This window comes from Diabrotica virgifera, chromosome 7 (assembly GCF_917563875.1).
Source record: "Diabrotica virgifera virgifera chromosome 7, PGI_DIABVI_V3a".
Lineage (NCBI taxonomy): Eukaryota > Metazoa > Arthropoda > Insecta > Coleoptera > Chrysomelidae > Diabrotica > Diabrotica virgifera.
Genome location: NC_065449.1, coordinates 38,620,523 through 38,644,881, shown reverse-complemented (window position 1 = coordinate 38,644,881; position 24,359 = coordinate 38,620,523). Strand labels below are relative to the sequence as shown.

General features: G+C 30.9%; 1 protein-coding gene across 1 annotated transcript in view; it reads right to left on the bottom strand.

The window, feature by feature from the left end:
- The window catches only part of LOC114334928 (SUMO-activating enzyme subunit 2), a 47,861-nt gene extending 26,777 nt beyond the window's left edge, over window positions 1–21,084 (bottom strand). Inside the window, exons 1-4 of the mRNA XM_028285065.2 lie at window positions 20,810–21,084; window positions 15,999–16,153; window positions 6,612–6,899; window positions 2,846–3,057 (exon numbers count right to left, since the gene is read on the bottom strand). Coding sequence (XP_028140866.1) covers window positions 2,846–3,057; window positions 6,612–6,899; window positions 15,999–16,153; window positions 20,810–20,935 — 781 coding nt within the window. The 5' untranslated portion in view covers window positions 20,936–21,084. The remainder of the gene's footprint in view (window positions 1–2,845; window positions 3,058–6,611; window positions 6,900–15,998; window positions 16,154–20,809) is intronic.
- Window positions 21,085–24,359: the final 3,275 nt, after the last annotated feature.

Here is a 24,359-nt window from a genome sequence, read left to right as displayed (position 1 = left end):
AGTTTTGTTCCCTTAAACCCCTCAGACTTTTATGTACGTTCCAATTAAATTATTATTGTGGCATCATTAGTTAATCACAATGTTTTTAAAACTTTTTTGCCTTTTAGTACTTTTTCGATAAGCCAGTGTTTATCGAGATATTTTGAATATTTGTCGAATCCATCACATATTTGTATGGTTAAGTACGACTATAGACTATTATAGAGACTTGTTAATAATCTGAAAATTTATTTATAATTTACATTTTCAGGTATATTTTGAAAAAGATGCCACATCCCGATAAAAGGTGATTTATCAAAAAAATAATAAGAGGCAAAAAAGTTTATAAAACACTGTGTTTAACTAATGGTACCACAATAATAGTTTAATTGGAACGTACACAAACATTTGGGGGGTTTAAAGGAACAAAACCTCAATAAAACTTGTATGTAAATATAATAAAAAAGGAACCGCATTTCGATAAAAACTGGCTTATAGAAAAAATACTAAGAGGTAAAGTTTTAAAAACGTTGTGTTTAACTAACGGTACTACAATAATGAATTAATTGGAACGTACACAAAAGTTTGGGGGGTTAAGGGAACAAAACCCCCATAAAATTTTTATGGGGTGGACAAATTTCACTATAATTTTGTTTTAAGATGTTCCTGCCATAAGAATGATACGTGTCCATTTTCAATAAAGAATCTCTAATAGTTTTTTATATTTGCGGTGTGCAAGTACTTGGAAGGGATACGTGAAACGATCGTGCGCGAATAGCGGAGAAATATTGCAACTTTCTTAAATAATTCATATTGTCAATTAAAATTGTCAAATTGACGAACATTTCATATCTACTGTCATTGAAGGAGAAAAGTTATATGTTGCTCCACAATATTGATATGATAATGCAATTATTACATAAAGGTAAATTTAATTAAGTGTATTTTGCTTGCAGTACTGCATTTTAATAACTAATTTTATTTACTACATACAATTGTTTACGTTTTCATCACATAACCTGAATCTTATTTTTTCTTATTATTTTTTTGGACTATGGCCTTGACAATTATCCAACAACCAGGACTAACGTAATTGGTCAATACAATTAAAACTGCGAATAAAAGTGCAGAGCGCAGAAATAGGTGTCGCTTTGCGCAACTTGCACGGTCCCAATATTGAAAAAAATCGATATTCATTTTGTAACTTCAAAAGGCTGTAACTTTTTTTATGAGCACATTTGTACTAAGGTAAGTTAGGTTCAATCGAACTATTTTTGACCCCACAATGTGTAGTATAATTTATGACCAATCTTTTCGGGACTGTATATCATAAGAACAAGCCAAGAATGAAGAACAGTAAAAGTATTGAAAACTGCTTTTATTAAGGGGTTACATAGGTCTTGCGGGTAAAAAAAGTGACTTTTTAAAAAAATTATATCGAAAACTAAAAATTATTTTTATTTATAATTGGAACATGTAAAAGTATAGTACTTAAGGTACTCTCAAAAAAATTTTCAGCCAAAAATATTCAGTTTTGTAGAGTTAACTGCAATTTTTCGACAACAGCCCTTTTTTGGCGTTGGCAGCATAACTAAGTCCAGTCTCATTTGAAATCAAAAAGTTTCTTGTAGTTTATACCTCTGGCTAGTGAATGAACGAAGGAATTTTTATTAGATGAAGTTGTTTTTGTTTTATAAAAAAAACTACTTTAAAAATAATCATTTTTGAAAAAATGAGAAAAATTGGGGTCGAAAATGTGTTTAAACTTATGTAAAATCTTCAAATTTCATTTTTTTAAATTCCTTCGTTCATTCACTAGCCAGAGGTATAAACTACAAGAAACTTTACGATTTTCTTATTTCAGATTAGACTGGACTTAGTTATGCTGCCCACCGCAAAAAAAGGGCTGTTGTCGAAAAATTGAAGTCAACTCTACAAAAATTAATATTTTTGGCTGAAAGTTTTTTGAGAGTACCTTAAGTACTATATTTTTACATGTTCCAAATATAAATAAAAATAATTTTTAGTTTTCAAGATATAATTTTTTTAAAAAGTCACTTTTTTTACCCGCAAGACCTATGTAACCCCTTAATATATACATTATTCACTTTGGTTTCATTGCTTTCACTTTAATGGAAAGAACAGCTATCCTATGTATTTTTCAATATAAATAAACATATTCAGTACAATTCAAACAATATTCCAAAAAAAATTTTAAGACTAAATATTAAAAAATAAGCCAACAGTGGCAAATTTTTACAGACACCCCAAAAAAAATGGATTTTGCGGTAAACATCAGAACTTGTCATTGGATAATGCGAAACAAAAAAAAAAAAAACGATTTTATTAGCTTATGAGTGTCTCTAAATAACTCTGTCAAACTTTTTGGTGAGTTTTTGGTTAAGTCAAAATATCGAAACTTTTTATAGAGAAAGGGTGAAAAATAAGCATAAAACAAAGAATATCTAGACAGTGTTACCTTACTAAATGTTTAAAGAAAATCTATGGAAAATTTTAGGTCGATCAGTCGAGTAGTTTTTGAGTTAGAATGTCCACCGCCTTTGAAAAAAGCATTTTTGAGAAACAGGGGTTTAAAGTTTTGACAACTTTTATTTTCAATTGCACTTTTGTCTGTCAAATCGTAAAGTGATGCACGCCAGAATATGTTTTTGAATCACGAAATAATTTACAAAAGAGTAAGGGAACAGCTGTTAAACGATTCTCAATATTCAACATGCTATATTTCCTGTAATTTTGCTCCGAATCTGGAATTTTCAGAGAGTATTCTTGAAGTTATGTACTTTCATTTAAAATAATAAACAAAATCGAAAATTTAAAAATCTATCCCTTTTCCTTAAAAACCTACCCATTTTTAGCAAATACTCAATATCAGTCTGGAAAAATTTGTTAAACAATTGTTCTGGATCATAGTCATTTGACTCTGCCCAAGATCTCGTAGATGTTCTTTGGATATTTCCACTTTCAGTGTAAGTATGTCCTTCGCCCTCAACTTTTGCTTCTGGGTCTTCTGTATCTGGTGAAACGTCTTGATCAGGATCGAATTCTCCAAAGAGTTGGCTATAAATAAACAATGTAAACTATAAAACACATTTTTGCGCAAAGACATATATAGATAAAAATGATAAAACATACATACAAATCACTGAAGAAGGCTAAAAATATAATTATTTAATCTGAATAAAGCTTGGAGCTGATTACAACAATTATCATGTAATTATTTTTATCTTCTTCACATTCTTATCAAGTTTCTTAAAATTTTCTTCTTCCTATAGACCTTTTTCTCATAATCATGCCTTTGATACTATTTTGCACAAAGGACACCACACAGATCTTATGGAAAATATAATGTCACTCAAATAAAATCAAATTTACATGAACAGATTCTTCTCGAAATTACAACCATTTCTTACCATTGCGCCAACTCTGAATTTTGATTAATAACGGCTTAAATTAATAGATCTAAAATCAAATAGGTATGTACATGAGTTAAAGAGAAAAAGAGATTTTGTGAATCCACACATAAATCTTTCTACAACTATTAAGGAAGAGGTTTACACTTATCTTATAGATAATAAAGTAGGTATAATTTGGTCAGTTGTACCAAAGTACAGTAGAACTGCGATTATCTGTGTGTGGATTATCTGGGCTGCGGATAATCCATGCTATGATTTTCTCTTACTCAAATTGAGATTTTATCAAAATAGTGTCACCATAAATCACTTGATGGAGACTCTATACGCTGAGAGGGAGACTCATATTGAAAGATTTATTTTTTCTGTTATCTGTTTATGGTAGTAGGTCTGGATCCCGCGTATGAAAAAAAAAGTTGATTAATAGCAAGCTGAAAATTTGTTAATAGCTTAAGGGTGTCTAGTCGGCTAAACTTTGATATATGGGAACACTGGAACAGGGGCAGTTTTAATTGTTTAACAGGTTAAAAATTTGGAACGGTCACACCACGAAAACGGCACATTTATTTTTTCAGACAGAACAGACTTAAACTCTCCGAACAGAGATTAAACTCTCATGCAAAAATCAGACTGCTATTTATCACCTGTCATAATTCCTGGCATTTGACATATTCTACATGTTCCACTCATTAAAACGCCCATTTGGTGATAAATAGCAGTCTGATTTTTGCATGAGAGTTTAATCTCTGTTCGAAGAGTTTAAGTCTGTTCTGTCGGACAAAATACATGTGCCGTTTTCGTGGTCTGACCGTTCCAAATTTTTAACCTGTTCCACAATTAAAACTTCCCCTGTTCCAGTGTTTCCATATATGAAAGTTTGTCCGACTAGACACCCTTAAGCTATTAACAAATTTTCAGTTTGCTATTAATCAACTTTTTTTTCATACGAGGGATCCAGACCTATAGGTATATATGTATGTAAATACATACATACAGATTGTGAAAAACTTCAAAATGATATTAACAAAATTATGGAATGTTGCAATTGGAACCAAATATGATCATTAATGTTGGAAAATGTCACTTTATTAGTTTCTGTAGAAGAATTAACAACCTCTTTTATAATTACAAATTAGCTGAAGAACCACTGAAGGCGTAAACTGTAAGAGATCGAGGTGTTCAATTAGATTCCAAACTAAATTTTTGCGCTCATTTTGATTATGTGAATAACCAGGCATTTAAAATGTTAGGCTTCATTATTAGAACTTCTAGATGTTTGCATAACATTAATTCCATCAGACTGATTTACATTTCGCTAGTTAGATCTGTTTTTGAGTATTGCTCAGTTGTTTGGTCACCCACTTATGAAGTCCATATAGCCAAGCTTGAAAAAGTCCAAAATAAATTCATTAGGTACTTAAGTTTTAAATTACACAAACCTTTAAGTGACCATTCCTACTCAGAAATTAGAAATACATTAAACCTTCCTAGGCTATCTTCCAGACACGGATGTATGCTGATGTTTTGTTTCTTCATAAACTACTGAATTCAGAAATTAATTGCAATGATCTACTGTCTCTAATTGACTTTAATGTTCCCTCTAGAGTTACTAGAACATCTCAAAATTTTGCAATTAAATTTCATCGCTGCAACTTTGGTAGGCATTCTCCGCTGAGTAGAATAATTCTAAATGGAAATAAAATAGACTGATTTGTTGCTGTGCGCTTCGGAAAATGTTTGTAGACAGTGTTTAAAAAAAATTTTGTAATCTTATGTGATTTATATTTGTTATTTACTTTATATTATTTTAATATTTGTTTTTTCTATATAGCTGCATCGCCAATTTTTGTCATACATATTTACTATATCTTTATATTTATTGTATCACTAGATAATAATTATAATATTTTGTGTATATATTAAGTTGGGTGGTATCCCGTTAATAAATAAATAAATACAGAATATTCCTGTTGACTGCGTAACTGAAATTCGTGATTTGGGAATTAACTTAGATTGTAAACTTTTATTTGAATCACATTATACGTCAAAAATTTCCAAATATTTACAAATGCTTGGTTTTATAAAGAGATGCACTAGAGACTTTCAAAATATTGAAGCAATTAAACTACTGTATTGTTCTTTACTTAGACCACATCTAGAGTATTGTTCTTGTGTATGGTCTCCATCTTATAATATTTACATATCAAAAATCGAGACAGTCCAACACAAGTTCTTGAAATATGTAGCATATAAACTGGGTATACCTTTTGAGTTAAATCAAGTAAATTATCATCAAATTGAAACCCAACTTGGCAGTTTCTCATTGCGAAAGATGCAAGGATGCTTTGTGGCATAGTTAATTCAACAGTTTTGTGTCCTCAGCTACTTGAGCAGGTTGGTCTCCATGTACCTCTCCGTAGAACACGATTAAACCAAACTTTCTATGTTCCTATTCACAGAACCAACTATGCTTATAACAACTTTTTATCTAGAGCACTAAGATGGGCAAATATTCACCCTGATCTAGATTTTTTTGCACCGAAAACTGAATTCATTTCGGGCCTTAGGAGTATGTTTATTTGAGTAGTTGTGGAAGATAGTCATTGTTGTGATATGTAAATCTGTTTGTGATATTATTTATATTTTATTGTATTATTATAACTATTTTATTATATTTTAATTATCGACACATATAAGTAAATTGAAATATTATATTATAAATTTGTAATGATATTGGGCAGCAGCCTGTTGAAAATAAATAAATAAATAAATGTTATTGCATTTTTCCATAAGTTGTGTGCAGTGTCCTTTATAATGATCTTTTCTAACAGCAAGTCAAGGTATTTAAAATTTGGTAGCTAATAGTAAATCCCGTTCTTTTTTCCTAGTAAATACTTCTTATGATAATATATCTATATCTCTAAGTTATTAGCATATTATATCGACCCTCCCAACAAAACTGTTGTAATTCAAAATCGTTAATTCTGCGATAATTGCATTTAAAAATAATAATTATGAAAAGTGATATTCCTTAATGTTTTCATTACTAGTAGTATGTTTCTCTTTTACACACTAGAGGGCCTTGTGTGGTCTAGTACTCTACTATTTCTGACTTTGTATTATTTTTAGTGTAAATTAAAAAATTACATAATTTTTTTATCATTCAGTCTATTCTTTAATAATAATATAACTATTACTTACTTAAATAAATGTTTGGCCCATACAATACAATGAACAGGCTCGGAGGGAGTATTTCTAATAGTGCATCCTGGAAAAGTCTTTTGAGGTGGTTTTGGTAAGCATTCATAACATTGTGTCACTCCTTTCATAATTAACTCCACTTGTCCTGAGTAACCCGAAGTACCTGATTCAATGAGTGGTACCGCAGCGGCTAAACACATACGATTAACATGGTTTCTGGCAGCTCTGTTGTCTAGTGCGTTTAAAACCAGATTGAATTTTTTAAAGAAATTGACCCCATAATCTTCACTGAAACATTAAAAAATATTATGTTAAAATATTATACAAAAAATTAATTCCATAGTCATAGTCATATTTTATTGATCCTTTAAGACATTCAATATAAATGTATAGGATACGTCACTACAGAATTCAGTATAAAAAAACATTAATGTGTATAATACAATATTCACAGTGTAACAAAATTGACAAAACATAAAATATATAAAATAACATTTTTACAAGTAAAATATGAAGCTACTGCAGTTTGTCCTCCAGATATTCATTTATAGAATAATATGCTTTTCTTAAGAGTAAATCTTTAACATTTTTTTTAAATTCAGTGGAAATAGTCCTGTCGCCAAGGGGGGTACAACGGCCTCCTGTATTCAGATGGACTTACCCAAGTTTTTTTTATGTATTTTGACCCGTAAAACACGAATTTTTTGGGTATAGTTCAAGCAATCTATATAGTGTAATAGGTAAGATTTGTAGCTTTCTTTGGGTTGTTCTTCTTTAATATTAGGCCGGCAGCTGGTGTTTTCTGGTAATTAAATATGTAGTTAAAAATATTTATTTATACTTAGGTAAATAGCGTTAAAGCAGGACATAATATTGTATGTGTTAAAATTAATTTTATCAATTTTTTAATAACATTTAACCTCACAGGGACCTCCCTCTTACCGCATGCTTGCATTAATAACTGATGTAGAATAGCTTTTATAATTAATCTTGTTATTGTTAGAATTACTGATACTAAAAGAACTTTATAAAAACACAGTTAGATCTAAAATTACTTTAGGTATACAGTTCAAAACTTTAAAATTCAGCACAAAATGCAAGCATGTCCCCGCTCTTTTTTTTATTAAAAATACAAAATCTAAAAATATTTTTTTAACCGAGTCTTTTCATTAGTACACTTATGCTTGGAAAATGAATTACACAACACAACAATTAAAATACTGATACACTTAACTCATTTTCTCCTTCTTCCGTATTTTCTTCGTCACTATCATCGCCCAATTCAATAATAAATTTATTTCCACCATTAATGTGGAAGTGCCCAATCTTCTTATAATATTCTTCCACTTTGATCACTTTGGCGATTCTTTTCTGCCAGTCTACTTTGGTAATATTGGCTACTTCTTTTTTAATGATCTCAATTACCTTTTTGTCAAATTTAGGAAATTTATTTGAACGCCTTATACTTGGTTTTAATTGTCCCCAAATTAACTCAATAGGATTGAAAACACAAAAGTAGGGGGGAAGTCTCAATATAGTGTGTCCATGCTTTTCGGCAATACTCTCTAGAGCGTATAATTTTCTAAATTGCTTTGTGTGTAGAACTTCAATAAGTTGTTTTTTTGTGTAAAAATCTTCGAAATACAAATCATTTTCCATTAAAAAATTTTGTAGGTCAGCTTTCTTTGAAGATGTATTTGGTATTTTAGTGAGTTGTCGGGAATGATAGGAAGCGTTGTCAAGCACTATTACGCTGTTTTTCTCCAAGTTTGGGATCAGCGAGTTTTCAAACCAATCTTCAAAAATGTCAGCTTCCATATTCTTGTGGTAGTCAACGTTACAATCTTCCATTTTCTTCCCACATAATTTTAAAGCATTCGGAACCCATCCCTCACTTCCTCCGCAATGTACAATAATTAGTCGCGAGCCTTTATTTGCAGGCATTTCTGGTATGCACATGCTTGAACCATCTGTCCATCCTTTCTTTACTGTATCGTGGGTATCATACCAAGTTTCATCTAAATAATAAATTCTCCTATTTTCTTGCCTATATTTAGTAATTTCTTCTAGGTACATATTACGTCTGTTGACTATTCTTTGGCTTTCCATAATTGCTTGACGTTTATTTATTTTTTTGAACTTAAAGCCCATTTTTTTTATCCAATTTTGAAGAGTTTTCTCACAGCAGTTCATATTTCGACCGGTTGTTTCCAATTTCTTTCTTATTATTTCTATTGTAGGTATTTCATTGCTTTTGTAGCAGTCGTATATTGTGGTTTTCAATAGTTTTACAAGTGAAGGATTTAAAGGTCTTGAAAATTTGTAGTCACATCGTTTCTTGCGATGATAGGGTTCATTTTTAACTATTTTATATACAGTAGAAAGTGGAATTTCTGTTAAATCAGAGGTGGCTTGTGCCAATAGTGTTTCATCGAAGCCGAATTTCGTACGTAGATTTTTGTATACATTCAAACATACTTGCTGTGTTTCTGCATTTAAATGCATTCGAATCTTCTTTACGATCTCTTTTTTTTTAGTAATTACATTCACACTAGCACTGGCAATTTCTACAATATCAGCGTTATCGTACGCGATATTTACATTATCCCACGGGCGCCACATCACTATTCACATTAATTAAATTACAATAATCAACACTTGACACTCTCCAAACGAAATACTAAACCAATATTCAAAATAATTACAGCAAACAAAACACTCGTATCACTTAACACACGTAGACTCCAGTACTAATACACTGCTAGCTACCGAACTAAAACTAATCTTTTGCACGAAACTTGTGAATAGATATGCGGGAGGTCTGGCCGTAAAAACACAGATGCTTTCACAAAGGGCCGCTTCTTAAACGTTTGACCTAACATCTATATTTGAAGAATATCATATTTCACCGGCTTAAAGCTATTCTACAGTATTTTTTACTTGGACAATAACAGTTGATCCGGATGTCGATAAGATTGTTATAAACAAAGAAGTTGAGGAATTACATAACAGCGATTTCCCGCAGAACAAAACATTTTTTTGTATTTTTTGGGCCATTCTAACCAAAAAATGTTCCTGCAAATTTTTTCGTAGAATGCATAGTTTTCGAGATAAACGCGGTTGAACTTTTAAAAACTCGAAAAACTGCAATTTTTCAACCCGAATAACTTTTGATTAAAAAAGAAAATAGCAATTCTGCTTAAAGCATTTGAAAGTTTAAGTCAAATTATATCGGTTTTGAATACTTGCATTGCTAAAAATTTATTTTTTTATTGTTAAAAAAAAAGCTATAAACACATAATGTTTCCCGTGCCTATTACATGCGTTTTAATGCATGCTACGTAGAAATAGCCTAGCTTGCACTTGTACCTACTCTACCTACCCGTTCGATTTTAAATGAGAAATCATTGAAAACATCACTCAAGCACAAGGTGTTTATAGCTTTTTTTAACAATAAAATAATAAATTTTAAGCAATGCAAATAATTAAAACCGATATAATTTGACCTGAACTTTCAAATGCGGTAAGCAGAATTGCTATTTTCTTTTTTAATCAAAAGTTATTCGGGTTCAAAAATTGCAATTTTTCGATTTTTTAAAAGTTCAACCGCATTTATCTCGAAAACTATGCATCCTACGAAAAAAATTGTAGTAACATTTTTTGGTTAGAATGACCCAAAAAATACAAAAATATGTTTTTAATTTGCGAGAAATCGTTGTTATGTAATTCCTCAACTTCTTTGTTTATAACAATCTTATCGACATCCGGATCAACTGTTACCCAAAAAATTCGTGTTCTACGGGTCAAAATACATAAAAAAACTTGGGTAAGTCCATCTGAATACAGGAGGCAGTTGTACCCCCCCTGACGACAGCACTAAAAGTGGTATTTCTTTCACAGTTTTTGGCAAATGGTTGTATAAGGTCAGTCCCATATATCTGAAGCTATTTTGAAATTTGGATGTTCTGTGTTTAGGAACTCGTAAAGATTCAGCACTTCTTGTATTGTAATAGTGATTGTCTGCATTTACTGGAAATTCAGTAAATGCAGACCTCTTTCTTTATTTATTTCTCTTTTACATAAAGTAAACATTTATAGATATATAGGCAGTAGAAAGTTAAAATTTGATGTTGAATAAAAATTGGTTTACAAGATTGTTGATAATCCAAATTAAAAAATTTACGAATAAGTTTTTTTGGGTAATGAACACTTTGGTACTATCTACTGAGTTCCCCCATAAAATTACATTATAGCACATGTGGCTGTAAGCAAGGCTATAATAAACGTTTATTAATGCTGATATGGGTAGTGTGTTTTTAATTCTAAATATAGCATAAAAAGCTTTATTCAATTTCATGTTCACTGAATTCACTTGCTCTGACCATTTCAGATTACAATCAATGAACACACCCAAAAACTTTGTAGAGTGAGTGGAAGATAACATATTGTTTCTATCATGGATGGTTAAGATATAGTCATTGGTAAGAAATAAGATATTATTTTATTGGTTTGTAACTGCAAAATGAGTGTGATTTACTAAATATTTTTACACTGAAGAACAGGTTGAAGAAAAATAGAAAAAATACAAAAATAATAGTAATTGTGTCATACAAAAATGCATTGTCTCATAGAAGAACTCCATGGTTTTGTACAGAAGTGAAGGAAAACTGTAAAGAAAAGAAAAAAATTTACCTGAAATATATAGCAGAGACAAAAGAGGTATACGATAATTACAAGACAATAAGAAATGAAACATATTATGCACTGGTAAGAAAAATAAAAAATGATCACGGAACGTTTTTTGAAAAAAAAGAACATGAGACCTATGATCTACAAAAGGAAATATGGCACTTTATAAGAGATCAAAGAATGGAGGAACTAACAGAACCAAAACATACAGAAAAGGATACATGGATTGACTAATTAAAAAAACTCTATGCAGAGGAAGAACAAATGAAGCTAGAACCGGAAACACCAGAAATTACCACAAATGAAGAAGTTAATATATTATACAGGAAATTCGAAAAACACTTGAAAAGATGAAGAACAGAAAAGCTGTAGGCAAAGACAGATTACCAAACGAATTACTGAAATAATGGGGAGATAAGTAATGACAACAATTAACAACATTAATTAACAAAATTATTATAAAACACAATAAAATACCCGAAGAATGGAGAACAAGTGAACGAATTCTACTATTCAAGAAATGAGATAAAAACAGCCAGAAAACTATATGTAAATTTATTTGATTCTAATTGAGACAGTCACCAGATGTCTCCCTTATTTCTGTCAGCATCACAACGTCACGCGTAACTAAGATACATCCAAAATGCATAGATACCAAGTTGGATACGATCCTATTCATAACACCCCAACTCACATACATATTAAGAAAAATAAATAAATGGAAGAATATATTTAGAAATTGAATTAATGATGTCATGCTACTATACATTATACGCTCACCAGTATAAAAAACGGGCACCCCAAAAATGGATCATTTTAATGTCTTGTATTTCCTAAACCTGATGTCTATTTATACGGAGTTGATGGCCTTATATTGAAGTGGCTCAAGAGCTATCTTACGCAAAGATCACAAATTGTCAGGGTTAATCATCACTATTCTCATACCATCTCTGTTACCTCAGGTGTACCACAAGGATCACACTTGGGACCTCTGTTGTTTAATATATTTATCAATGATCTAATACCCTGTTTCCAAGTAAGTGAAACTTTGTTATTCGCTGATGATTTAAAATGTTTTAAAATAATCACATGTGAGGCTGATTCACTTAGTCTACAAGGTAATATTGATCGCCTATCTAACTGGTGTATGCAAAATGGTATGTGTTTGAATGCATCCAAATGCCATATTCTTCGTTTCCACCGAACTCATCATCCAATCATCTTCGAATATAGTATAAATAATCTGACCTTACATTCTGCCTCTGAAACTAGGGATCTAGGTGTGATCCTTGACTCCGCCCTTAGCTATAAATCACACATTTCCAGTACAATACAGAAGTCTATGAAGATGCTTGGCTTTATAAAAAGAACCACCAGAGACTTTACAAACATCTCAGCTATTAAATCCCTTTATTTCTCCCTGGTTAGATCTCATTTCTATTACTGTTCCACAATTTGGTCCCCCTATTACTTTACTCATAAACTGAAACTTGAGGCTGTCCAACACAACTTTCTGAGATATACTGCCACTAAGATGCATGTATACTACGACTATTCTGTATTAGAGCGCATACTGAACTTACCTCCCCTTGAGGTACGCAGAAAACAAAGAGACTTAATAATTTTATTTAAAATTATCAACGGGCTGTGTAACTGCCCCGAGCTTCTCTCCAAAATATCTCTATTTGTCCCCAGTCGTTCGACTAGGCAGGTGCAAACCTTTCATGTCTCTTTTCATAGATTCAATTATTCTTACAACACATTTATTCCTAGAACTCTTCGATTAGCTAACTCATTAAATAACCTCGAAATTTTTAATATATCAGTTTCCCGCTTTAAAAACCATATTTCTTCCCTAACTTTTTAATATTATCGGCCAGAGCTTTTGTATTGTGATTAGTGTTACATGACCTGTATGTATTAGATAACCCAAAACCGTTATACCTTGGAACATTTCTGAATTGATTTAAGTGATATCTTTTGTTTGTAATTGTACTGACCTAATGTTATCTTATTCTTTTTTTTTTCTTTTTTTGTAACTGTACTACTCATAGCATTATTTTTTCTCAAACCACTTTATGTTATATTATGATAATTTATGTTATATAATTGGTTAACATTAATGTTATATATAATTGTATAATTATGTTATATAATTTAGAACACTGTAACATTTATATCTGAATAGGGCTTGCCCGTGATTAAATAAATAAATAAATAAATAAATGTCCGATTTAAGTAATTTTTGTTGTGATGTGGCTCTTTAAAGGGGTTTTGATAAAGTTTTGTACCTTTTACAAAGGATTTTTTCCAAGTCTGTAATTTGTTAACTTGTTTTTATATTATTTCCTATTACATATTTACTTCTACAGTAGAACCCCGCAAATCCGAACCCCGCTAATCCGAACTTTCGGCAAATCCGAACCAGCAGAAAGTGAAAAAAATTAAAAAATTCACGACAAAAACTTAAAACCATGTTTATTATACAGAGTAAAACCAGAAAAATGAACAATGTAGGATTAATAGGACTTTCGACATTTAAAATGTCTTTAAAATGAATACGTAGGTACTTTATATGTACTGCTTATAAAGGTTAAATTATAAACGTACGTCGGTCCTCTTACAGTCAACTTAAGTCCAAAAATATTGTCCACACTCTTGCAAGAACGTTTTGCGACTAAAAATCAACGACGACGAAAGCTTTGAATTATTAGTTAGGCTAACTTTCGAATAATCCGAACTTTTCAAAATCCGAACAGGCTGTCCCCCAATTAGTTCGGATTTGCTGGGTTCTACTGTATATTATATTTATATTTCTGTATGTCTGCTGTTTATATTATATTATCTTATTGTTTTTATCTGTACACTATGTATTTATGTAACACTTTGTGTTCAATTAAAAAATGTAATGTATTTTTATAGAATTGTAATTTTATAGATTGTAACAGGTAGTTATTGTGCATTTTTTGGCATACAATTAAGAACTTTATATTCACCATTGGCGTGCATACGGGTATAAACATTCTAGATATATCCCGTATGGGACCGTTCAAGTATTACGTAACGCAGGTTGGAGGGGGGGAGTCAAAAATCTTCAAAAATCGTGTTAAATAATACTTGAACGCTCCCTATGCACGCCAATGGTGAATAAAAAATTCTTAATATATTATTTTATATTATTCTCATATATTATTTTTTCACGTAATAAGACCACCAGTGATTTTAAATACAAGATAGGAGATGTGGATTTATCAAGGGTTCAGGTAATTAAGGATTTAGGTGTGTTACTGGATAGTAAGCTAAGTTTCGTGGACCATTATGATGCCATTATTGCGCATGCTAATCAGACATTAGGGTTAGTCATCAGAATGTCATATGATTTTAATAATTTGTTTGTAATTGTGAGATTGTTTTTGAGTTATGTTTGTTCATTACTAGAGTATTGTTCAGTGATTTGGAGTCCAAGTTATGAGAATCACAAATATCGAAATGAATCGATTCAAAATAAATTCGTTAGATATCTGCGGTATAGATTAGGCACTAGAGGAATGCAATTGAATTCCAGTCAGGTCATGCAGATGTTTCATTTGCACCGTCTAGAGGATCGCAGGCGATACTTTGACCTTAATTTCATATTTAAGGTGTTAAATGGTATTATTGTTGCACCTAGCATTCTGGGTCGAATAGATTTTTATGTTCCAGCTAGGAATTTGAGAAGATGTCCCTTGCTATCCGCTAGATCGTGCAATACACGTCATACAGAAAATATGCCTTTAAATAAAATTGTTTCTAGTGTAAATGAGTTTCCAAATATAGACTTTATAGGAGTCACACTAAATGCTTTTAAAAGGACTATTTCACGTGAATTATTTTAATTTGATTTTAACTTTTTGATGTCGTTAGTTTAATTTTAAGTAATGTAAGTTAACTTGTGTTCAATGTTTAATTTTGACTTTTAATTTTAATTGTAAAATGGAGTTTTCCGTCAATAAATATTAATATTAATTGAATGCCAAAAAATGCGCAATAACTACCTCTTAAAATCTACCAAATTTCATTTGCATATCACAAATCGTTTTAGAGCAATAAATATTGTCAGTTTGTAACAACAATTTCAACACCCCCTATGTCGGAAACGAAGCATTTGCGGGCATACATTTATAAAGCACACTGTCATTATTTTATCATGCAGAATTACCCCTTAAAGTTTGCCGTACTTGTTTAAAAACACCCTGTATTGACGAAAAACAGGGGTAGTTGTTAAAGTGCCTAACTTTTTTATTATCCAACATAAGCGAATGAATCAAAAAACAGAATGTTAAGAAAACCTGAAGCTATAGTTGGGTTTTAATTTCAGTATTTTATAAAAGCTAGAACATTCCACAGGGTGTTCCAAAGTTTGAGAAAAAAAACACAGTTTGATTCGTACAATGACAATGTACCTGTCTAGCAACAATATTATTACAGCGATATTGTTGAAGAATAAGGCTATAACATATTACGTTATTTTAAGACGATTATCATCTTTATTTTCTCTTGTCCATTCACAGATTAATAGTACTCTTTCTAAGCTAACAGATTGCACAAAAATCGCAAAATTACCAAATATTTTTGTATGTTCTATTTCAGTATTTTATGTATGATTGTAAAAAAATGGATTTACCGTTCAATAAATAAATAAATAGATGTTATCATTACCTGGTAATACTATCATGATAAGCTTTGATATGCAATTTTGGATTAAATTTCAGAATGCTGTCCCGGGCTACTTCTGCCTTTGGTTTGCCAACATGTTCTTTGCGGAATAGGAACTGTCTATTAAGATTACTTACATCAATAGTATCCAAATCAATCTAAAATTAAAAAGACACAGTAATTAGCAAGATTATGAAACTGTTTTCTTGTAGCATGTTTAATTAACACCTCAGCTGCATTTGAGATATTTATAAACTTTATGTTGAGTGCATTACAGGCATAATATATGTCCCATATACCCCATTTGTCACTGTTCTTTACGATACAGTCGACACAGCAAACCGTTAATGTAATACGTCTATTTGTCTCGTAACGCAGCCAAGGTGTGAATTTAGTACAGTGGAAGCCCGATTTGACCTCTGATAACCTGAAAGACCGGCTAACCCAGACCAACTTTCATCGGACAAAACATTTTTTCACTTAGTTTTGACTTAGTTTTTTACCAAGAAATAAACAATATTATATATATCTGTACGTAATTTAGATGTACCTACTACCTTTTACTACCTTTTACCTGTACTACCAACTACCAGTGAACATGAAATTGAATAAAGCTTTTTATGCTATATCTAGAATTAAAAACACACTACCCATCTCAGCATTAATGAACGTTTATTATAGCCTTGCTTACAGCCACATGTGCAATGTAATTTTGTGGGGAAACTCAGTAGATAGAAACAAAGTGTTCATTACCCAAAAAAAAATTATCCGTAAAACTTTTAATTTGGATTATCAACAATCGTGTAAACCAATTTTTAATAAACATCAAATTTTAACTTTCTACTGCCTATATACAGTGGAACCCCGATAAGTCGGCCTCCAATAACCCGAAAGTCTGCCTAACCCAGACCGATTTTCATTAGACAAAACAAACATTTTTTCACTTTGACCAAGTTTTTCCCAAGAAATAAACAATACAGTATACAACTGTATGTAATTGAGATGTACTGTGCATATGTATTTCATGTTTTTGCAATTATAATGGAGTTTATCTGTAAGTGTACCGTGTTTTATTAATTTTTACCATATTCTCCGGCTAACCCAGATTTTCGATAACCTGGATCAGCCTCGGCCAGGTTCCACTGTATCTATAAATGTTTACTTTATGTAAAAGAGGAAATCAATACATTTCCAGTAAATTCAGACAATCACCATTACAATACAAGAAGTGCTGAATCTTTATGAGTCAATCTAAACACAGAACATCAAAATTTCAAAATTGCTTTAGATATCATCGCCTCAAAGCAACAGTAGGATATGTAAAAAAATGACTTTTGTGATTTCCATGTCAAATGATTTGAAATAAACCCTTCTGTTGAGTGTAACACTAAGATACATAAAAAGTGAAATACTTTTTTATAATTTTACATATCCTTGTGTAGCTTAATTCCCTTTAACCCAAATTTTATAATGCAACACTAAGACAACATACATATCATAGAGTTTTTTTTTATTGGCTTTAGGATTAGACCATGCAGCCAGAAACAAAGTAAATAGTACATACATAAACATAATATATCTTATCTAAACTATCTAATTACTAATCTAAGTTAAGGTTATCTAAGTCTGGCCGACCTTTTTGTTAAGACTAGTGAATTTTTGCTAAATTAATTTTAATAAAAATTTTGGGATAAGGACAATCACACTTTTCTCATTCAAGGGTTTTTCTTTTTTCTTAATAAATATTGATTACCTACATACCCACCCCACACCGTAAGGTAGGCATGTAGGCAATCAAAAGGAAAGACATTTAAGGTTACAAGCCTAATCTAGTCATTTTATAACTTAATTTTACAGTCATATAGGAAAAACAAAATAAAATCAAAAATACGTTTATCACTCAGTGCCAAAAGATACATAACATTATAGGGACCGTAAATGTTTAAACTTCTTAAATTTTTTGTAAGAATGTCCAACTGATGTGTGTACTTCTTACAATTAAAAAATATATGATCCAAGTCCTCCGTTTCATTGCAAATATCACAGAGATTGTTATTAGTTATTTTTTTTTTGTATAAATGTGCCGGATAGCAAGCATGGCCAAATTTCATCCGAGATATAGTTGTTATGGAACTTCTCGGATAATCGTAATTTTTAAACCAGTAATTTTTTCGAATATCAGGTTCTAGAGTTATATTTAATTATAGTTATATTTATAGTTCTATAGTTATATATAGTTCTATAGTTATATATAGTTTATATATGGTTCTATAGTTATATTTATAGAATATCATAGAGTTATATTTTGTCGTTTAGCCATTTTGTTCACAAATATTAATGCAACACTAAGTTAGCTTATGCACATATCCTACTGTTGCCATGTAGTTATTGCTGAATTGCGAATATGTCTTTGTTTATATTACTCAGCTTACAGTCACAATATTATCTTCAGTAATCTTAAACAATAGTTGTTATATTATTACATTCATGTTAAAGTGTGTATGTTAAGACTAAAAATGAATAAATCAGCCAACTTAAATTGTACCTAGAAGAAGCCAGTATTTAGTGTATTTAGCGAAAAAAAAAATGATATTGATTCTGATTTGCTATCTGGAATTGATCAAGCACAGGAAAAAGGTAAGTTAAGTTATTAATTAATTACAGATAGTGTCAATACATGATGCACTGATTTCAGAAAATGCAACATGCTTTTACATTCACAACTTTCAGCATCTGCTATTACCAAAACTGATTCTGATTATTTTTTCATTTTATTTTGTTTATTATCTTTATTGTCAAATTCTTAAATTTTTGAAAAAAAGTATTTTCATCTCGATTTTCATGTTATAATTTATGTAATAAAATGTTTGAACAACAAAACTGTTTTGTTTTTTGTATTGGAAGGTGTAAAATATTAAACAAAACTTCAGAGAAATATAAATTTATTAACAAAAATTTACGGGTATCATTAGGTTTGTTCGTAGAACGATCAGCAACCGTTGCCAACCATCAGACACAAGTGCGTTCTAGTCTACGAACTCGAACTGTTAACTGCGCAGCGCTAACTGTTAACTGCGCATGCGTCTGATGGTTGGCAACGGTTGCTGATCGATTGGATCGTACTACGAACAAACCTATTAAAAAAGAAATTATCTTTTAGGGCAACAGAAGGACAAGTAACTTTTTTCCAATTATTTTTTTACTTTTTTTGTGAATTAATATAACTTGTTATGCGACACCTGTAAAGTTAGGTACTCAAACAAAATTCCATGTAAATCCATTCAAATATAAAAAAGTTATTAAATATTGAAGTTTCGTCTAATTTTCAATTGTGTTTTTCTCGAAACTAGGTACATTATTTTACATATCCTACTGTTGCTTTGATAAGACGATATATGGGACTGATCTTGTACAATCATATGCCAAAAAACTGTGAAAGAAATACCACTTTCCACTATATTTAAAAAAAAATGTTAAAGATTTACTCTTAAGAAAAGCATATTATTCTATAAATGAATATATTGAGGATAAACTGCAGTAGCTTCATATTTTACTTGTAAAAATGTTATTTTTTATATTTTATGTTTTGTCAATTTTTTTACACTGTGAATATTGTATTATACACATTAATGTTTTTATACTGAATTCTGTAGTGACGTATCCTATACATTTTTTTAATGTCTTAAGTCTTAAAGGATCAATAAAATATGAGTATGACTATGACTACTGTGCATATGTATTTAATGTTTTTGCAACTATGTGTATTTTTGTTTATTATTTATATGTATTTTATTAATTTTTACCATATTCTCTGGCTAACCCGGATTTTCTGTAACCTGGATCGGCCACGGTCCCGATAAATGAGACTTATCGAGGTTCCACTGTATTATGTTTATATGAGATTAAACCACAATTGTTGCTGTAATGAAAATTACAGTAGTTAGAATCAGGTTAAATTTTATAATATAGACTTGTATCTAGAAGAAAGTCAAGTACACTCTGAAGATGTTTCAATTGACTAAGGATCATATTCATAGAACCTTTATAGAGTATTTTTTTGTTCTTGTTTGTTCCTGGTACACTGAGTAAAAATATGTTTAACAGTTCACTACACTTTTTACAAATAGGTGATTTCTCTGAAGTCATAAGGTGACCCGTGTGACCAATTCTTAGCATGCGGATAATTAACTTGTCTCTTCTGCTTAAGTTAGGCAGATGAAAGGTTTCGATAATAGGTTGTATTTTGTATAATTTCAAGGATGATCACTTCCATTGGATTTGCCAGGATTTATTGACTTAGGCCATGAAAAGTAGTTTTAGATGTGATGCTAGTTGAACGGATTTGATATCTGATTTGGTTGTAATTGCTTCTTTTGCAGCAGTATCAGCAGTTTCATTGCCTGAAATGCCAACATGTGAAGGAGTCCAGATTAATGGCGTAACCAGGAGGGGGGTTCTGGGGGTTGTTACCCCCCTCATTGGGATGTACTTTGAGCTCTATACGCTTAACACCATTACTATTCCATACCCCGCAGCGACCCCATAGTTGTAACCCCCCTTAGGATCATCCTGGTGACGCCATTGGTACAGATTAATGTTATATTTGTTTTAGAAGAAAGGAGACGGTTTGTCGCTTCGTGTATGGTGTAAACTAATGGATGTTGGGAATATAATATATTTTTAATTGAGTCCATGGAGAACATGGGATCAGTACATACTGCAGTGTTCTTGGGTTTAGTTTGGTTAGATAACCAGGTTAAAATCAGTTTTAACTATGTAATGAATTAATATAATATAAAAAGAAGTCAACTTACAATTTCAATGTTTGAAAATCCAGAAATAGCCAAATTTTTTAACACTTCGCAGCCAATACCGCCGGCCCCGACTAGTAATACTTTTGCCTCTGAGACAGCTGCATGAGCATCCTTAGGGGCGAGCATCGTTTTATTGCTGTAATTTTAACTCTTGTTCTAATAAACCAGTATTAAATCAGTAAATAAGGATTTAAAAAAAATTAACAAATACAGCAAAAAGCACGACGCCGGTATTTGACCAGTGACATTTGACATTGTCAGTTTTGACATTGACATTTTGTAACTGACAACTTCGGATTCTGAAAAATGTTATTTTTCTGTTTATTCTACGGTGAAATTAAGGCAGTAAAAAGAATAACTAAATAAGCAATTCTGTTGATATTATCAAACATTTGTAATTTAGTAATCCCTGACAACACTTTAGTAGACTTTAAATTTTAAATCAAAGCGGTCTTAATGGTTCAGTTGTCACTACATCTGACATCTATCGTTATATTCTCTAACTGCACGTAATAGATAAAGTTCCTGTATTACCGACTGATGATTTTGTAGCTTTCTTTTTTATTTTGTATGATTTCGAGAATCAACTACTGTATGTGACTGTAGATAACGTGCAAGTACAAAAATACAGTTGAGTCCGCGAGTCTTTACCCGTGCGTTATCATTTAAAGCATAGGAAATAAGTCGAAAATTTATTTCACGTATGTAACAACAACTGACAAAAAGTGGCTACTGTTCCGATTACGGGTTTTATTATAAAATTTGACGTTATCAAATATATAGAATGTCAAATGTAAATTTTGCTTCAAAATTTTTGTGCAGAATTACAGCTACATTTGAAGTAGCTTAATAAATTATTTTATTATTATTGATTAATAAATAAACAAACAATTTATAAAAAAATTCAATAACATATTTTATTTTTGTTATTTTATTCACTTTGACGGAAATCTAAACACAGTCATTTCTTTACTATGTGAATGACGTTAGCTTTGTATGTTTTAAATATTAATTGCCAAAATATAATTATTTACCTTAAAATTTCAAAGCCCAATATAAAATTAGTTGTGAAAACAACTGTTTGTATAATATAAAGAAACTTCAAAACGCAAAAATTCGACAAAAACCGCAAACAATTCAACTGACTGACAGCCACAAAATTAAACAAAGCAGAAACGTCAAACAAATTGTGCTTAAAATATGAAAACATACCGAATCGTCTTTTTTTGTACCTATCTCTTTTCAATGCACTGACTCTAGATGGTTCATAAAAATAACATGTGTTTTTACTTAATAACAAACGTCAGCTGGTTTGTCATGAGTTTCATGCGTGGAAGAGAATGATGCTAGATAAAAAGTATGTGCTTTATCTCGCCAGGTATTAATGACGCACGGGTAAAGACTCGCGGACTCAACTGTATGTAGTTTTTTTTTAAACCAAACTTCTTTTTATATTATAATAATTATAATAACTCAACTTCAGTGAGGTATTTATGTTTATTTAGGTAGTAATCATTATGCTTTTTATTTTTTGTAAATCTTTATTGTTATTCCTAAATAAATATTATTATTATTATTATTATTATATTATAGTTGTTAGGCCTGGATCCCGCGTACCAAAAAAAGTTTAATAATAGCAAGCTGAAAATCTGTTAATAGCTTAACGGTGTCTAGTCGGACAAACTTTGATGTATATGTATGGAAACACTGGATCAGGAAAAGTTTTAATTGCGGAACATGATTTTAATTGTGGAACAGTGGAACGTGTCATCCTGACAAGTTTATGATTGTGAAAACTAGCAGGTTGTTTTTAAGTCTATTCAATAGCAAACTTATACAGTGCACTGGAATAAAATAAGTCTTACCCCCCTTACTTAAATTATTTATTTTTAGCACATAAGCAAAACGCTCGGGCAGGTCGATTTTTAAAATAATCATAGTATTATAGCATCAATGTTTCGAACTTTACTCGGTTCCTCTTCAGGTGACTCGGTGACTGTGATAACTTTGTTTTTTATTAACCTGACACCTCATTTAAAAGCTTAAAAGCTTCTGAAATACTGATTACAAAAATGTATAATACTTTAATCCTTTTTGAGACCGTAGGCGCAAAATTTCGGTCGAATTATTTTGAAATGTATTCATTTTTTTTCGAATCCTGAGAAAACTAATAAGTATTTTTGAAAAATTTAAACGCAGAATGAAATATTATTATTATCTATTTAGTATTATCGAGGCTAAAAAGTCCCTGAGAACTTCTATAATGATTTATTTTAATAAGTCACAGGGGTGAAAAAAGAAAGAAAATTTAGTCGGATTTTTAATTTCAAATAATTTCTTATATCATTCAAAAGAAATTTTTGTTTATTGTAAGGGACTTTCAGCCCTCGGTAATAATGTAATCTTTTATTCTGCGTTTAAATTTTTCAAAAATTATTAGTTTTCTCAGGATTAGAAAAAATGAATGCGTTTAAAAACAATTCGATTGAAATTTTGCGCCTACGCTCTTACAAAGGATTAAAGTATTATACATTTTTTTAATCAGTATTTCAAACGCTTTTAAATGAGCGATCAAATGATGTACTTTCACATTTTAAAAAAATCAAAGTTTTGCCTGTCACCTGCAGAGGGATCGCGTAAAGTTCGAAACATTGATGTTATAATATACTTTGATTATTTTAAAAATCGACCTGTCCGAGCGTTTTGTTTATGTACTAGAAATAAATAAGTTATTAAGGGGGGGCGCTTATTCCAGCGCACTGTATAATACCATTGATTATAGTATTGAAGGTATTGAAAGTATTGATTATTATAGTATTGAAACCTCTAATACTATAATCAATGATTAAACTAACTCACTGAGCAAAAACGAATAAAAATCTCTAAATGAAAAGTATTATTTTATCACACAAGACACAAACCACGTAAACAATAAATGAGAAATTTCTTATGAACAACGTTATAAACGAAATTGTTTTGAGTCTATACCAGGGGTGGGCAAAGTGCGGCCCGTGGGCCGCATGCGGCCCTTTAGCCATTTTTTTGCGGCCCGCGGAAAAAAGTGAGTTATTTTCATTTAAAATTTTTCTTAAATTATTGCCAATGTTAATAATTAAATATAGATAATGCAGCTATTAATTAACACTTTCGCAGCGTGAAAATTACTTTCGTAAAAAGTATTTAAAAGATAAGTTAGGGGAGGAAATTGCTTTATTTTTAGAAATAAAAAATGCGACAAATTTGCTAAATTTATAAGTTAGATGAGAGGTAGCAGATACAGGATGCTGCAGTTAATACTCAATGGAAAGATCGACGGAAAAAGGGGAATTGGTCGAAAGAAATATTCATGGCTTCGAAACCTTCGTCAATGGACTGGCTTATCAGCAGATCAGTTGTTACATGCCGCACAAGATCGAGAACGATATCGGCAAATTGTTATGGAAGCTACCCACGCCTAAAACTTTGGGCACGGTACTTAAAGAAGAAGAAGAACCTAAAATGAAACTTTTAAAATGAAACTCAAACTATTCATTGATCATTTAAAAAAGAA